The following is a 19,257-nucleotide window of genomic DNA, read 5'->3' on the forward strand; positions in this document are numbered from 1 at the left end:
ACTCCAAACTCCAAATAGGAAAAGCAAATATACTCAGCAACTTCAGTGAGCTGGAGTTGGTGTTATTCCCAGGGATAGAAGCAGGGACTTAGTATCAGTGCTGAGGCAAAAAACACCTTTTCCTTCTCACAAAAAATCAGCAATGGTGTGACTCTTTTCCTGTGCTATCACCCACAGTACTTCTTAAATAATAATAAGCTTTCCATATACATTCTTACAGATACTATCCATTTAACAAGGCCATGTTGTAAATGAAGAAGTATGACCTGGAGTGAAAAATCATGAGAACATTCTCTGTTTATCTGAGAAATCATATTCCATTATTAGGTCTCTTTTCACGCTTTTAGAATTAGAAAGGATTCACTCTGTGGAAAAGAGGAAGAAAAGTAGAAAATCAAATCCCAGCAATACTCAAAAGGTCAACTTACTGGGAAAGAGGGCTTACCGAATTGGCTTGCTTCCGAGCTTGGTTTATCAGCTCTTTTATCTGAGAAATGTTTTTCCCTAAGTTATCCTGAAGTTCTTTGATTGGCTTGATTTTATCTAGCAGGCGATCTGCTTCCTTTTCTAGGGTTTTAATACTAGAATCTGCATCAGCAACTTCACAAGAAAGAACAAGGCAGAGTTTTAGAACATAGTATCACAGATTAATTATACATTGCAATAATAAAAACAAAGACAATTCTATATACACAACACTCAGGTGACTGTGTTACTATGAGATACACAAACTAGGAAGCAACATGAACGGAATAAAATAACTTAAGAATATTTAGAATAATGTTAAAGTAGCAATAGTAGCAAACAGGTGTTAAAGAAGGATTTTTAAAGCATTAAGTATGTTTCAGGTGAGGATGACACTAATGGAAAATATTTCCTGCAACAAAATACATTTATAGATGAAATATTTCCTTTCTATTTTATTTTTAACTCCAGTTTGGAAGAAAAATGCTAGGTTCATGAAAACTGGTTGACTTCCATTAGTAATGTCTGAAACAATTAACTTGAAGTTAATTCTTGAATGCATTACAAGAGCCAAAACTGGAAAAAGGCTTTGTTCTGGTCACAAATTTAAAATTCTGTATGTGTACTGAAAGCAGATTAAAAAACAGTGTACACTGCAAATATTTCCTTTTTTTTCAAGTGAGTTTAATAATTTCACAGTAATATTTTTGCTTTAAGCTTCAAATGACTTTTTTTCCGTTCACTATACAACCAGTGAACAAGGCCCTCTGATGTTTAATCAGTAGATCCAAGGATTGCAACAGTTGCCTAGCATGAAGCTATGGGGTTGTGTGGATGACACTGAGAGGGACAAATCTGCATTTACTAGAAGAATGTACACTGAATAATGATAATAATGATAATGATAATAATAGTAATAGTAGTAGTAGTCGTCGTCGTCTTCATAGTCATAGTAGTAATAGTAATAATAATAATAGAAAGCATGAAAGTCTGGATATATAGTTTTTGAAAAGCCTTCCAGTCATTCATACCAAACCTTCAAGATGATTCTTAAGGTTTAACATAAGTGAAACTAGTTACCAAGACACCTTATCTCAGAGCTTTTAAAAAGTAGCTATTTAACTGTTCAATGAATGTGAAACGTAAAGCACCATGCAGAAGCTGTAGTGGTAAGCAGTGAATAATTATTTACTGGAGAAGGCACAATAAAAGCAGGAAGAAAGAAAACATACGTACTGATTTCTGTAGGCAAGATACAGAGACAAAGAGAAAAAAACAGAAGATGACATAAGAAAATATTTTAGAGATCTAAACACACGTGTAAAGTAAATTAAGGGACAGGATTGGTAAAGAAAAAACTTATTACCTTTTATATATTGCATATCTGTATAATGAGAATCCAGAGTCTGAATATTTACGTACAAGACCATACTTCAACATGTAGTTGTGAGTGCTAAGATACTCACTATATACATTTAGAGTGTTTTACTCTGCATTCTGTAATCTGACTATCCATTAGCATCTGGACTGTGGTAAAAATGCAGTTTCAAAGAACATCTTTCGGTTAAGCTTTATCTGACATGAAAAGGTTTGCAAGTGTGAAGACCACTCCTAGATATGAACCAAATAATGGTGACTGGGGACAATGAAGATACTAACTTCTAAATTATTGCTCATAATCTCAACTAAAATGTTAAGTACATATAGCCTTAGAATATTTGGACTGGGGCAGATGGCTTAGTTTAGATCCAGCAGTGCCAAGAAATTAATGCTTTTAGGCCACTTCTCAGGCATTCATCACTACCCTGCCAGAGGTCATTACCTCACAGTTCTGCTTGTTCCATAACCTGCTGTAATCTAATCACACTATTTCAATCAATAACTCCTTTTCAAATTGTCTAAACTAGTATGGATCAGACTCCCTGATGGGGGCTATACCTGGAGCTCACACATATACGCAGTTGTTGAGGGATCAGTAATTTGCAATAAGCAGACAATGACAAACAGCCTTTTGGGGATTAATTCTTTCACTGGTACAGCTACAATTCGAGGAGAAGATTTGTCCATAAAATGAGAATGACAAACTACAAAACTGGATGTTTTTAGTCATCTAGCTGATGACAATCTGCAGACCCCAGGTAAGGTGACAAATTAGTCCTCCAGTAATTTTGAGAAGACACTCTGGTTTGGTGGCCAGCACCATAAAATGTGTTGTAATTTGGAATTCAATTTTATCCATCAGAACCAAAGTGAAAATGCTAAAGCACTTGCCACAATTTATAGCAGAATTCACTGTCCAAAATAATAATAAAAAAGCAAACAAAAAACCACCACTCCCAGAATCTCCTTTTTCTTCTTAAGTGTCTTCAGTGTTGTAGCAAAAATAGTCACGTATATGAAAGAAGTCATGCGTTTCTCCCAGAACTGATTATCTGACTGATTGAAGATAGGGTGGTTAGTGTGAGGAATTTTGCTTGAATCAAAGGGTGAAATGCCAGTCAGAAGCTTTGATTATTCTCCTACTAAATACTTTTAAAAGCAGTCTGAGGAACAAATCTATCCACTGCACATTCATCCTACTGACATTAGCTTTTTTTTTCCCAACTGCTAGCAGCAGGCCTTAAGATTTAAAATTCTTTTTATATATAAAGCCCAGAAAGTAGAAGCAATAGAGAATCTGACTAACTGAAGATAGGGTTAGTGTGGGGTATTGTAGAAGTATTGTAGAAGTATTTACAGCATACTGTAGTCACATTATGTGACTACAATATCTGGAGTGTCTGTTTTATTTTGAGATGTGAATTTAAAGCCACAAACTGAAAAAACCCAACACCAAAAAACCACAAAAATATCTTACTGTTCTGGACAGGATCCTTCACAACAGCGTTTGTTTTCGCCACATCGCCTGCAAGTTTACTGTAGTTGTTTCTCAAGCCCAGGAGATTCTGATTGAGGTCTTTAATCTGGCCCAGGACATCATTTGCAGTATCATTGGCCTGTCTTGCTTTGTCTTTGGCTGCCTGTACCTTTATAGATGTATCTGTAGGTAGAAAAGGATACTGAAATAATTGCCTAGAGTATAGAAGTTGCCTCCGCACATCTTAAATTGTCTTGTGTAGTTCTTTGAGAGCTCCTACTAGTAGTGTTTACTAGTTAGACATTACTGATTTTAAGTGTGAATTTCAAAATCTGGCCCTTTGTATCTTTTTTGAGATAACAAATATACCTGAAGAAGAAAAAATGCTCCAGCTCCATTTTTTATGAAAAGAGCAAAACACTTTTAGGAGGTAAATTTTTCTGCAATTTTGTTGTTGCCGTTGACTTCCTACTTAACCTCTCATCAAATGTCAGATTAAATATTTGATACTTAAAATAAACAGGACTTGCAATTTTCTGATGCACAGAGTAAAGAAATCTAACTCCATGTATTTCAGCTGAAACTGACAAATAATCTTGTGAATCAGGAGACCAAGGGTTCATTGACTGAATTAATCAAAATATATCCACAGACATCCTTGGTGACCTTGAGAAAAACATTTAGTCTAATGCTGCCCCAACGCCTTGCCTGCGAAATGAAAACAAATGCTTTGTCCTCAAGATGAACACATTCAAGTCTGGAATGTTTTTGATTCTGGTGTTGGTAGATGATAAAACAGACAGCAAGGTATTCAAGTAGGTATTTATTCAAATCCTGTCTTAGTAAATTGGATTGCTTTAAAATTCATCATGCAGCTGTTGAGCAGCTCAGGTGCTGTTGCCTTATTGGGAATATATCACATGACGAGCCAGCAGCAGAGACTATGCTGGGCTAGAGGGCTGCCAAATTTTCTGAATTCCCATAGATGAGAGGAAGTGAGCATGCAGAAAATGTTGCAGTGGACACTCCAGCTTGCAATGGAACCAATGTGAACTCCCACTCTATCACCTCACCACAGTAGAGACATGGGATCTGCAGGAACCTGATTTGTCACCTGCTTCCTGTGAAACTGTTCTTAGAGTTTCTTTCCCCTTGTGTTCTCCAAGGTATCCTCATGTCCGTCAGTCATATGAGAATTTTGGAGTGTAACTAAGAAGTTTGGACACCTCTGACACAACCATGTAGAGACAGTGCCAGTTATGATACTGACTGGGGCTTCCTGTGGTAGTCAATGAAGTTAATGGACTGAAGCAGTGGAGAAAGCACTGGAGGTTGCCTTTTCTTTCTATTTCTGACTGAGAGATAGTTGATAAGTGTTAGTTTATGCCAACATTTGCTTGAAAAGATTGCACATTCCTGATTCTATGAGTATATGAAGATGTGGGAAACACAGACATTTTCTCCATTTAAAGGGATCAACAGTATAGGTTTCTAAATGGTCTCTTTCACATCTGATGTAATCAAGTCTGTGGCCTGGGAAGCACGTGATGCTTCCAAAGGCCACAGAGAATTGATGGGTTTGTCCTGGATGCTGGAGAGTTACATGATCCTTTTTACTTTCTTCAGTAAAGATACATCATACCTGTACTCCAAACAACTCCCCCCTTATTTCTGAAGTTTTGGCTCTGAAAAGCCCCCAAAACACAATAGCACCTTGAAAATACAACCAAACCTTTAATAAACCATTATTATCATCAGTACTGAGAAGCGTGAGAGCGGAGACCTCCGATTGCCTTTTTTTCCATCCTTTTTTCCTAATGTCTAGGTATCTCATTTGAGGCCATTTTTAGATGTCATTAATCTTTTCTTGCAGAGTGAAAGCTGGAGTTACTTCTCTCTATTGGTCACACCAGTTACATTTATTTTCAGCTACACTTTAAATTAAGCCTATCCCTGCACAGGAGTCCTTGTCTTGTGGTGATCTACCCATCTGTCCTATTTTGAATCCTTCTGCTTTTATTTGGCTATTATTAAAGCATGGACACAAGAATTATTAACTTCAGCTGCTTCCTGATTTCTTGAATCCTTGAAGAACAAAATATGACAAGGTCATTTCCTCATTGGTTATTTCCCAAATAATTTACTATGTTTTCTTATCCAAGCTATTTATTTCCTCTGAATTTCATTCTTAATACACATCCACTTCTTTACAGGAGTGGCCTTGCCTCAAGAGCAGGCACTCTGTAACTCTAATTTGACAAGAGTTTATTACATTGCTGATGGTTGCATATTTCATATTTCTTTACTTATTGCATATTTAGTATTCTGTGTTGTAAGGTCAGATGGCCTTAGAGGTCCGTTTTGTTTGACTTAGACATCTATCTGTGCACAAGAAGAGAAACAGTCATGTCGATACCTGTGGTCAAAACCCAGTAAGAGGCATAAGATGAGCATGACATATGAAAACAAATTTTTTTGAATGCCAGATTTCAAGGATCACTAAATCTAAACCAGAACTTTTCAGTTAACTGAAATTTAAAGCTGCAAAAATGTGAAAGATTAATAGAATATTGTTTTTCATGCCAAGTTTTTACTTGCAGCCTGAAACTTCCAGACCATCACAGATCAAACCAAACATAGATTTTCTTTAGAGACTTTCCTTAAGGCTTATCTTCAGTTTATGAAATACTCCTTGGAGAGAAAAGCAGAAAATTACATTAACAAAAACTTCTTTATTTTCCTAAACAAACATTCAGTTTATTACTGTCCGTTGCCTGGTCTACTGGGAGGTGTCCCTGCCCATGGCAGAGGGGGTGGAACTAGATGGTCTTTAAGGTCCCTTCCAACCCAAACCATTCCATGACTCTGATTACAGTGACACTATGCTGGAGCTGTGTCTTACTATCACAACACGAAGTAGCTAACACCCCAGAACTCTGGGATTTTAAAGAGTATTAATGATTATTTAAAAATCTTTTTTGGCTATATAGATTTAGAATGTACATAGCACTTGAGAGTTCACTGAGGAAACCCTGTTCTAGTACTGAAAAATTACAGTCTAAAAACCATACACAACACCAAACAGTGACTAGAAATTATATTGCAGTATAAATCATAGAATGGGTTGTGTCAGAAGGGACCTTAAAGTTCCTTTAGATCCAATCCTCCTGCATGGGCAGGGATACTTGCCAGTAGACCAGATTGCTGAGAGCCCCATCCAACCTGGCCTTGAACACTTCCAGGGATGGGGCACCCACAACTTCCCCGGGCAACCTGCTCCAGTGTCTCACCACCCTCATAGTGAAGAATTTCCTCCTAATGTCTAATCTAAATCTCCTCTCTTCAAGTTTTAATCGATTACCCCCTATCCTATTGCTACAAGCCCTTGTAAAAAACCCCTCTCCAGCTTTTCTTCAGTTAATGCAAGACCACTGTGAGGACTCTCTGGAGCCTTCTCTTCTCCAGACTGAACAACCCCCAAATCAATGAGAATGTGGTGGAAAGGTAAGACAAAACCCAGCAAATTTCATCCTTCCTCTTCTGTAAAGTCAGCAAGTCTTTATTTTTCTTGAGTTAAATCACACTACTTAAATGATAATGATTCATTAAACAGCAGTTTCATAAAAAAGACTTTTCACATTTAAAGAAAAGACTATTTGTTTCACATTGGATCATAATTTATGATATCATAATTATTTTCTTTCTGAAACCTTCTGCAAATTGCAGAAGCACGGTAGCTTTTACCGTGCCAAAACACAAACTGATACCAGGTGTCTGTTTTCAGTGCAGTTCTCTCTCACATGCTCCTATTTTTCTTGTTACAGTGGCCAGTGGTCAAAGTGGACACAGCCTGGTCAGAGGCAAGGATTATTCAGACAGATGCTGAGTTGTGGGAAATGAAACAAAAGAGCAGGGATGAGTCAAGGCTTGCAGCACTTTTCCAGCTTACCGTTAGGAATGGCTGACAGCTTTCCACAGGTTTCGTTCAGAGCTCTCAGGAGAATGGAATTCTTCTCATCAGCATCTTTCAGCCTGTTCTGCATGCTGTCCAGATTATCCCCCTTTTCTACAGAAAGTGCACATAGTACAGAAGCTTTAACACTATCCTTTCTTTGCACACAATTTAAAATGCATAATAATGAGCAAGCAATTTATCATAAAGATATTATATTGTGTAAAATAAGGAAGTCCACTATAGCAGGTTGTACAGTTGACTGAGCCCAGTTCTCTTGGATTTTCACAAAGATAACCAACGTTGATATAACATCTGAGGAAACATACGTGATTGCCTTAGCACTGATCATTAATATGAGGAGACTACACTAACAGCAGTCTATTATGAAAAAAACATACTAAATTTTGGGGGGGAAAGCTTGCCTAGTAAATAAAATTCAAAGCTAAGAATTTGAACCAACAAACCAGTACAAAGCAAAGGCAAACGTGTGTCACATTCACTACATTGCACATGAACCTGATGTTATGCTTAAGGGTAAATTCCTATCCTTTAGCAGTTGCTTGGAATAAAAATTATGGAGGTTTTTTTGGACAGTATCCAGCATAGCAATAACGTTTCAAACTCTCCAAAGTGAGAATCCAGCTAAACTTTATGGCTATTTAAGCAGATATTGTTTCAAAATTTAGAAAGTAAAGTTTGGCACAGAAAATGCTAGTTAATGCTTAAACTACTACCTTAGGGGCATTTTTCATAATTTCTTCATAGTAATATACAAGTCTGGAAGAGACAGCTGGTAATTTCTTACCTTAAAGGCAGGCCCTATTGGGAAACTAATTCAGCATCAATGTGCTTGATAACAAAAAGGAGAATAATAATTCATAGAAACAGAATTCAGGATACAAAGTATGACTGCAACCTTCAGATATGTGACAGGGTATTGAAAACAAACACCTAGTTCTTGGATACTTATCCAAGTAGATACTGGGATAGGAAAACACATTAGAGATTAGGGTTTTTTTTCAGTGAAATATAGTCACATACTTGTAAAAAACCAAACAACATATACACATATCGATATTTTTTTAAGACAGTATTTAAATGTATCATTGGTACACCAGCATCTCCAACAGCATGAGGGCTGGAACACTTGTAAGTGAATAAACAGAAAAATGGATTAAAATAAAAGATTACTGTACCATGAAATCTAAAATGTTAGGCTTCTTAAAACTAGATGTGCAAGAAGCAATTTGTAATGAGAAAAATCAAACAAAATCTATATATCCTACAAGAAGTCATTAAGCAAATTTTCAAAGACTATAGCAAGACTGAAATAGTGGATGGAGTTTATATGAGACTCATAGTTTTATTGTTAGAACTTTTGAAATGTCATTCAGGAAGAAATCTGGTTGCTGTATTTAAATTAGAGCAACACATAGGACTGAGGGACTGCAAATGTCCCGCAGAGGACAGGACATTCATATGAACTGTAAGAGGCACAGTTAACACTAGAGTAAAGTTGGGAAGAATTATATAAATGATAAGATCACCCTTCTCAAAAACACCTTTAGTTTTAAGTGACAGGTTTTGTCATCCACTGATAAATGAGGCTACAGGTAATATGATGTTTTTAAACTAGGATGAACTCACAAGATTCTGGTTTTAAATGCTCTGAGACTTCATCTGAGTTAATTTCTTGTTAAGCAGTAATACCAACAAAATTTTTTCAGTTTCCTCCATCTAATTCTGAAATTATAGTCTGCTTGATATTTCTTCGGTGTCTCTGTTACTTTCGGAATGTTAGTGTTTTTAATGTGTGTTAATATTTCTGAGATTGATTCACTTCTGGTGGTGGTATATTAACTTGGTTGCATAGCCTTAAATTATCTCTTTTCCTTCTCTTTAGTCTGCCAGATCCAACATTACCCTAATTATCCCCTGGTTATATTTTGAAGAATCATGTTTCCAGACTTCTGTTTTCAGCTTTGTAACCATAGCAGCAAACTGATTTTTATGGATTTTAATAAAAGAAGTTTCCCTAGAACTCCTGAAATTGAATACTGAGTCTCTACCTGCTTAATACTTTTAATTCATCAAAATAATTTTAACTGTGTTTTAAAAAATATTCCAATAATAAAGCCATAGACAAGTGCCCAGAGGGAGGCTCTTACACAGAGGTATGAGGAGATACTAAGGCCCATGACAGCTTATCAAGGAAATAATTCATTTTGCACAGTAATATTAAAATGAAGTTATATTTTGAAGTATCTTCCCATCCTGTAATCCAGATGGCCTCTTCACTAAACACTGAGCTAATTTTGTGTATGAATGACAAACTGAACTGACTTCACTTCAGGTTTTCCCCATCTTTTAATTACTAGCATTTATGAAAAATGTTGGAGCTATGACTTGAAGGCTTGAGATGCTCCAGTTAATATAGATGTATAACAACAATAATAATATTATTAATAAATAATATCATAATATATATTAAAATAACTAATTATATACTATATTATTATTATCATCATATAATAATGTGTCAAATATAAAATAATAATAATCATAGAGGCTAGCCAAAATACAGGCAGCTACAATCTAAGTTTTTCCAAAATAGAGATTATCTGACTTGGAAGGTGTTAGTGGGTCTGTGCTGGAAGATGTCAGGCACTGTCAATTCACAATGAAGTGCAGGCTGAGGAGTATCCTGAGAAATTTCTCTCAATTCTGTTTCCACTTGATTAGCTCTGCATAGAGATGGCACAGGATGCCAATCAATGTGCTGTTTATTGTTTAAATCAACAAATATATTCATGCCTCACTGAAACTAAAGCCTAAAGACTAAGTAGGATCCTGAAGGACTTTGCAGGTATGGGCCTCTAGGTTTCCTGGCTTGGTTAACATGAACAAAGGCTTTTAATTTCTGTTTGTATTTCCATGTTTAAACACAAAACTACAGAATAAAGCACCATCCTTTTTTCTCTGGGTGAATAAACAAAAATAAAAGGAAAATAAAATAAACCCCCACACATATACTTAATTAAGAACTCACTTTAGAACTTAGTTAATTACCATTTATAGGTAGTGTTCTATATGTAATAAAGACAAGTATTTACAGGTGTCTGGAGATCACATACATAGGTGGCACTGGTTCATTACTGATGATGTCCCCTCATTACAATGCTAATGGGAATAGCTGTCTTCTCATAGTATGACCAAATGCAGTTTTCTATATAAAACTGTCTAAGAAGATATAGGGCTATGCTACCCAACCTATATCCCAAAAAAACAGAATAAGAGTGGAAATTGATCAAGGACTGACGTGTACAGCTGTTTTTATTGACTGGATGCTGACAAATGAGCTGGTAGTTACACACATCCCCTTCTGTTATCTTTGTTTTGCTTCTTCCAACTACCTTTCTTGCTCTCCACAGTCCCATCCTATAAAGAGGAAGATGGGTCACAAGATAATTTTTTTTCCCGTGGCATTTTGAACAAACAGGAGAGAGAGATATAACTAGAGAAGTGCAGCTAATGATGGTTACCTTTAAAATTACTACTTTCAGCAGTGACTGCAGTTTCCGTATTATGTTGGTCATCAAACTAATGCAATAATGTACAGAATGTAATATGCCAGGTCAGCAGAAATATAAAGCAGAGGAGAATGCACAAACAAGGAATTTAGCTGTGCCTATCAGCTGGAAAATGTATTAGCTAAAAATATTCATGTGTTGTCAGACAAGACAGGTCCCCCTCAAGCTGTCAATTCTTAAGCAAAACAAATGACATGAGCTAAATTTCAGTAGCCACCTGACAGCAATCTCCAGCTGAAGAGGAGTTTATACATCTTATTTTTCCTTTTCATTGATCAGTTTTGACAAAGTCTGTATATAGTCTCAAATCTGCAATGGGGCAAGTGTATTTTTAAAACAGTAAATGCAAAATTATAAAGAAGAAAAATCGCTCCTGGCAAACTGAAAATCCCTCAAGGCACAGAGAGAATGAAGCTGGCAGGCAGCAGCATTCACTGATTTGTAGTCAAAATTTCAAAACTCCTTCTTAGCCAGAGCAACTACATACAGATTTTGCTTCTCCCATCAGGGCTATTTCTTCTAACTCTTAGCCTCACAGAGAGAGAAATAACTAAATCTCTATTTTAATAGCTTCTGTCAGAAGCTTTGCTTTGTAAGACCTGTTTCAGCAGTTTTTGGTGGTAATATAAAACATTTCAGTCATTAACAGCCATTTTATAACTAGAGTAATTGGCTACAAATCAGGGGAATGTCATAATGTAGCAAGAAAACATTTCTACCTCCACCACAGCCCAGTCTGAATTTCTGGCTTGTAAACTAGTTGAGTGGCTTATGGGTATTCATTACTTTAACTAATGTACTACCTGTAATACAGACAGAGAAATTTTAAACTAATGATTACTTCTGTCTGACAGATATTTACAGAGTGCACATCATCCATCCTGCCCTTCCAGTTAAGACTCTGAACAGGGTGGCTTTGTAACAATTGTAAAAAAATATTGTTCTGTTATTTTATACTCTCACTTTCTATCCTGGAAGCACCAAGACATCCAGAAGGGTTTATGCTCATAATACTAATAAAATCATCCCTTTGGAGCAAATGAGGGATGTGGAAAAAACCAAATCTGTCATTGCATTTTGTTCTTATGCATCCACATTCTGGGCACAACGTTAACTGGTCATGTTTTGTCAGATGCAAAATAGCCTACTGTAAAAAGTTCAGAATGTTTGTCTGTATGAAGCACTTTAAATCTCAGACATATCAGAGAGCATTCAAAAAGCTCCATCTCATTACCTTTCAGTATGGGGCAAGAACACAGACCAAGATCTAATACGTGCATTTTTAGCACAGCTCCCTGCTTGTATTAAGATTGCTTCATGAATCTTTAGGCTTCTTAGACCCTCACTTCTGAATTATGAAACTGTTAAAAACTTAAATCCTCACTGGTGCAAAACAGGAGAACAACACACTTTTTTTCAAAAATCTCTAAAGTAATGTCTTGCTGAAGCTGTAATACATTTTTTTCTCGGGGTTAAATTGAACAGTCTTGCAGGCACATGGAATTGACATATATCCAAGTACAGATGCTATTTTATTTTGTCCTTGAAAACAGGACACTGCTCTATGGAACAGAGAATTACTCTGTTATAACTGCCTGGGGAGCACATAAACCCCCCGACTCCACTCTGTGGTGTCTGCTCAGAAGCACGCTGCAGCAGGGAAGAGGCAGCTCCTGTTTTAGTGTTTCCTAGACACTAGCCCTGGCAAACTGCAGCAGTTTGCTTTCCTGAAAGAGGCACTAACAACCTATTCCTTCTGCTTCAGCCATGCTGCACTGGGCTTCCCTGGTAGTTGTGTGAATTTCTGTAACATATTTGCTGAAACATGCCCCTCCAGCCCTAAATCTGTACTGAATCTGCCAGTAAAGAACACCCTAAACATACATCTAAGATTTCCTAGCAACTGCAGACATTTTTTTTTTTTTCCTCAGGACTGCTTCAAGAAAATAACAATGTTTTTAACTTTCAAACAGTATGTGACAGTAAAATGTAACTAATGACCTTATGAAACATTCTGCTTTATGACCTTATTAAGCATTTCATTTACTTGTTAACTAGTTTTGCAGTTTGAAATTCTAGAGCTGCCAAAACTAAATCAAAGTGCAGTAATAACCAAAAGAGGACTCTAGGTTGTTTAGCTCTCATCCCTCATGCTGTATGCTTTTCATACTGCTTCTCCCAGTAGACCAACAAAAATTTTGTGTGTTAAAACCTGAAAGACTGGGCTGTATTATAAAAATCTGTCTTGTTTCGAATAAAAAGTATTTTAACTATTCTAGCGTGCCAGGGAGGCTTCAGGCATCATCTCTGTGACAAGCAGTTTAAATCACAACCTCAAATATTTACTGTGTGTGATTTTTCTGGTTCTAATCAAGAAACAAACAAAATAAACCAACCCAGTTTGATTTTCAGATCCCACGATGAGCAAAAAATATTGTATCACAGATGTTTTCCTCTCCTCACCTTTATTTCTTTCAAGTCCTAAATCTGTTTTCTCATATAGGTTTTGCTATGCTTTTCCCATCCTTGTGGTTAATTTCAGGTTAACTCTACTATACCTTCAGCCAGTTGAATTAGATTAAACTATCTAGTATGAATGACTTTTTGAAAAACTACAGTGACTGGATACAAGCTTCTACCAAAATACAAAAAACAAAATTTCAAATTACAAAAGGGAGGGGACTACAGTATATAAATTTGGAATAAACCACAAAGTTATCAACGTGAAATTATTCTGCCTAGACTAATAAAAAAATTACTCAGTATTTGGATGAAAGATCTTCAAAATAGTTGCATGGAGAACTCACTTAATTGATCCTTCCCTCAGACTTTACTACACCAGTGGCACAAACACTCTATGTTTTTAAGTTGCTTTCTTTGGGATGTGTAAAAACAAAACAATTAAACATTAACGTTTAATATTTTTCCAGAAGGCAGATGTATGAAACTCAATGTTGTCCTACTTGAAAGCGGATAATTGTATCATGCTTATTTCCCCTCAGGTTTAGTCAAAATGAATTATTTTTTCAGTTCTCTTCTAAGTTTGATGCGGTGAAAGATGTGTTAAGGACTGTCAAATAGAGGCTTCATTAGTGCTGCAATAAGTATTTTCTCTGTCTGGATAAAGATACAAGAAAGAAACTGGTTTTGGTTGCAGTGATCAGAAGATCATTGAATCATAGGCTTAGAACTGATTTTTATCCAAAGATAATTTTTCTCTTTCTGACCAACAGTTATTCCTCACTGATGGTTGTCTCAGTGGTTTTCAAAGGTTGAATCTCCCTAATCTCCTCAGTATTAAATCCCAGTACTTGTGTATTTTAATTACAAGGAAGGTCTTCCTAATATGGGACCTGTATCAATGCATTTGAGATATGTTAGTCTCATCTTCTTTAGAGAAACCTTGACACAACTGAAATATATTAAGTTCCTACTCAATTGTCTCTTTTTCAGTCTACAATTTTAAGTAATTTAAATAATTTCAATCTTTACTCTCATCTTTCCTTCTATAGATTTCCTGTTAGTTTTCATTATAGCTTCAGGACCCTCTGTAAACCACTTCAACCCTCACAACATTCAGTGCCCAGGACCGTAGCCAGTAATATATTTGAACTGCTAGGAACCCTAAACAGAGTGGAAGGATCATTTCATGTGTTTTGGAGAGCTATGCTCCTATTCATGCATTCCTCTATAAGATCTGCCTTTTCCATGCGTCTCCTTAGTCTCATTATAGAGAAATGCTACCAGACAATTGCTCCTTATCCTGCATTTCTGCAGCTGATTATTCATGTATGCACGAAACACTTCCTATGTGTCTTTACTGACTACTGTCCTACCTTCTGACCCTAATACCCTCACTTATTGATGAGAAAATACGAAGGATGTTCTAAGCATAGTCTGACCTGAATTAGCAGATTTAACATCTCATCAAACAGCATAGTTCAAAACATTTTTATTTTTTCTTCAGGGGACAATATTGAATAGAAATATTTATTTTTCACTGGGAAACCAAGTATTTGATTTGGAATCTACAAACTTGAGCTGCATTTAGACATGTATTTATGTTTTAGGAAGAAATAAATATTTTGTATGTGTGTGAAAATATAGTTTTTCCCTAGAGACATGTTGTCAGTTTCTTTTTTTTTTTTAAGAAAATGCTTAGCAATTCCCTCCCATTACTCTCTGTTTGGCAAACATCTTCATTCTACCTCTTTCTGGCACAATGCCATAAGCATCCTGAAGAGATGTGATATCTCTGACTGGCATTACAAACCCTGCTTCTGTATTGACAAGAATAAAAATTTAATGCTGGGCTGTCTTTTTGCACACATTTTCTGCTAGAGCATTTAGCACATCAGAAACAGTATTTCCATTCCCCTCTCCTCCCCCTTACTCTTGCCCTTGCTGTAGTCAGCAAGAGAAGACCAGGCTTCCAATTTCCTCAGCCTTCCTGTCCAAGACATGGACAGAGGGGACAAGCATTCCTGCATAATTCCTGGACCCAAATCAGGAGAATATTTTTCACTGATACATTGTTCAGTTTCAAATAAGATAATGAATTCTACGATTTTCTACTGACATGGCTGCTTAATACTGGAAGCATAGCAGCCTCACAATGCTTTCCTTGTATCTAATGGGCCTGAATGTCACATACTGCACATACCTTTGACATCATTTTCTAACATCTTGGCTTCATTAAGGACCCTGAAGCTTTTCTGAAGAGAGCTCTTGGCGCCATCCTTCAATGATCCTTGAGGACCAGATGTCTGCAGAAAAACAAGCAGTGTCATACATACAGGAAAGTCTTAAGTCATAAAAGATACATGAAGATGATCGAAGTAAGTCTAAATTTTAAGTGAATGTCAGCGTGCTCTGAATTATATCTCATTGCTGTTAGATTAGTCTTCAAGAGACAAAAAATTTTCTCCAATTAATTTCCCTTTGTTCTTAAGGAAGCCAGATGTCCTTTGGAAAACCAGTGATGACTTTAAAAAAAAGAGAGAAAATGTTCACAGTGTTAAATAAACAGGCTAGACTCTAGAAGCAAAACTTTGTCCAAAACAAACAAACATCTCAAGTTGAACACAGGCTTACCCCTCCAGCTATGGACACAACACCATGCAATATAGTATTTCTTCCTAACAGCAGCTACAGTATCTGTAGAATTCAGACTAGCTCTAATGATCCCAATTCTAATACTGACAACAGAGATGCCTTTGTCATTACATTGAAGGATTGTAACTGCTAGGTCAGTAAAGAAAATATGATCTAAAAGAAATAGAGTTTAAAAAGCAGGGAAAACTGCAGTTAATCTGAAAGAGTGTTATTACTAAATAATCATTCTTTGTCATATCAGCTGCTTAAAGATCTTTATTTTGAAAAACGTCCATCTCTATCTTCAGTGCAGAGATTAATCAATAGAGAGAATCAGTGACAGAATGATTTTTCTAAATTAGTATTTTCATTTGGCAGGGAATAAAATGTTGCTGTTCAGTTTGTAATGCTGAACTTAGGTCACACATTGTACCAAACATGTTTATTTGAGAATACTCCTGACAGCAAGATAATATTCTGTATTATTCATGGGTCACAGCCTTGTAACTAGTATGTAATTAAGAAGCAGCTACTTTTAATTTTCCAGGCCAGATACATATACTCAAAAATTAACTGTGTGTCAATTAAATGACACAGTTATTATTACTATTCATTATTTATATAATGAGCATGTCCAGAGGTGGTATTTCACATACTATTGAATCTTTGTTGTTTTTTGACAACGCTGTAAAAAACACGTATCACACTTGCCCATTTCTTTTTCTTGTAAAAATCTTAGAGAATACTTCTCGTTGCATTCAAAATTCAGAGTTTATTTGTGACAGGATATCTCATGGCCATATAGCTATTAAATATAGCTGATATTGCTATTAAAGATTCCTTGTATTCATATGGGATGTAAGTGTGTGCTTAGCTTTCATCATAGCCTAAGTGATTTTAAGAAGCAAGGCCCACATGACTCACCTGAAATATTAACCTGCGTGAACAAATTCCTTTCAACATCAACAAAAACCATATATTTGAAAAATGAGTAAAATTTTTCTTTATTATCTAATACAAATAGCATTAGTAATGCTACATTTACATATAAACCCAGGGAAAAAAAGAATATCTAGTTAAACAAAAGACTGCTCCCAAAGGAAGAGTGTTTGGCCAGATTTTGTGGCAGATGCACCAGTCAAATGAGATAATACTTCAATATTCCTTTTCCCATTAGCAGCAGAACCCAGGGTATGGTCACTCTGTGACCATGGACTTAAAAAATAATGATTGTTATTATTATTAAATGACTAGGCATGCTTTACTGGCTGTTAAAGCAGTTTATATTCAATACAATGAAGCTGGCAGGCCAGATTTACTGTGCAGAACCAAGTAGTTAATCAAATCAAGGACAATAGTTTGGCATGTGTTGACAACTAGACAAAAACAGATTTCGGCATTAAGTTAATACTACAAAAGCCCCTTCAAAGACATATACACTTGTACTGATTAAAAGCTTTTTTAAAAAGTTATTTTAAAACAATTCTGAAATTGCAAGATTAATCAAGACATCTGATGCAAAACATCTCTTTTTTTTTTTTTTTGCTAGCTTTTCTTGTGGCTCATGAGATGTCAAGTTATGATGAAGTCAATAAAGAAATAAAAAAAAAAACAAAACATTTTTTGGCTTAGTGTGAAGTGAATTTGTGGCAAGCCTGGGTAAAGTAAAAAATTACTATGATTCAAGATAAACTGGGAAATCGCAGGGTCTCAGGAATCTAATTTGTTCTGACTCTGTCTCTTCCTGAGCATCCATAACCTGAGTATAGTACCTCCCTCATTCTGTGCCTTCCTTCCACCCCCTACCCTCTTCATGCCAACTCTGTGCAGCTTGACTGCTTGTAGCATCTTCTGGCAGAAGTGGGATCTCATTATGTATCTGAACAATGCAATCTTAATCATGGTTTAGAGGCATAAGTACTGTTATAGTTATATAATACAAAATACTGCCATTGAAACTATACAACATCCTTAACAGTTTTCTTCTTATCCACGTAAACAGAAATTTTAACGACTTAGCAAAAAAAAAAGCCATCTATCAATCACAGAAAAAACCATTATGAATTGACAATTGGCAGACAATTTGGGTAAGGAAAGAATTCAGGAAGAATATCCACTCACCTTAACAGGGAAATGTACTACATGCTGCAAGGTGGAATAAGATCAACCATAGTCAAATTAAATTATTTTCTTTTCACATACATTTATATTCTGGGAAGTTTTCACCTATGCAATAGCTTGGGCTACTCTCTTTTTTACCAGTCCTGAAGGTAGCTGAGCATTCTGAAATACCAAAATGTTATGAATGATTTGCACCTCAGGACATCCTCAAGAGGAGGACAGCTAGGCAGTTTTGTGCCATTACTACACAAGGAAACCTAGACACCCAACAGAACTGTTGGGGTACCACTACAATGAAAGCCACAAGCAAAGAAGGAATTGGGATCCTAAACAACTAACACGTCCCCTGTGGTTCCAGTTACCAGGCTATAAGCCCTCTGAAGAATAATCACACTTTTCCAAGATGTATTGTAAAACCATTGTTTCTAATCTGCGAGACACAAGCTGTATCTGTTAACTCGACTCCTCTCAGTCAGTTACTGCCTTGGCTAAGGAGTGGGATATTGAAGCTGCTTGAAAGCTAGAGATTTCTCATCTATGATAAATTTATTTTGCTTTTAAAGGGGAGAGCAAATCCATTATAAAAAACTCAGGAGGAATTTTTCTGTCATATTTTCAACACATTTTTCCTGGTAATTTATCAGGCTTCCTGTAATTACAATGAATTTTAAGCATCTTTTAATTCTTGTTTTTAGCAACATTAGCTTAATTTGAAAACAAAGTAATTTTTCCATTCCAAACAAAAAAACCCAAAATAACCCTGAGATAGCACTAAGATTCTGCTCTCATGCTGGTGCTCAGTTAAAAATAAGTTCCTTGGGGCCTGCAGAAAGAGGGATACTGATCTACCTGGTTAGCAGCTAAGTTCTTCACTTAGCATGAGCAAACATTCAACAGTCTTTGCATAAAACAAACAAGAAAACAGAATAGGGAAATGATGACTGAGCTTCAAAATTAACATACTTTTCAAATCTGGCCCAGAACCCCACATGATCATTTCCTAAATAACAGTTAAAATCTACTTTGCTCTGCAGCAATTTGATGGCAAATCACTGATTACCTCTATATAAATCACATTACATTTTAAAAGCAGCAGCTCCCTCCATTTTCTTCTTTATCAACTAGATCTCCGTTACACATACACAGCTCATAACAAAAACAAGCTCTCTCTGATG

General features: G+C 36.1%; 1 protein-coding gene across 1 annotated transcript in view; it reads right to left on the bottom strand.

Moving 5' to 3' along the window:
* Positions 1-19,257, bottom strand: part of LAMA2 (laminin subunit alpha 2) — a 376,628-nt gene that overhangs the window by 44,622 nt on the left and 312,749 nt on the right. The window contains exons 41-44 of the mRNA XM_051616318.1: positions 15,531-15,633; positions 7,272-7,388; positions 3,323-3,505; positions 446-600 (exon numbers count right to left, since the gene is read on the bottom strand). Coding sequence (XP_051472278.1) covers positions 446-600; positions 3,323-3,505; positions 7,272-7,388; positions 15,531-15,633 — 558 coding nt within the window. The remainder of the gene's footprint in view (positions 1-445; positions 601-3,322; positions 3,506-7,271; positions 7,389-15,530; positions 15,634-19,257) is intronic.

The sequence above is a fragment of the Apus apus genome, chromosome 3 (assembly GCF_020740795.1).
Source record: "Apus apus isolate bApuApu2 chromosome 3, bApuApu2.pri.cur, whole genome shotgun sequence".
Taxonomy (NCBI): Eukaryota; Metazoa; Chordata; class Aves; order Apodiformes; family Apodidae; genus Apus; species Apus apus.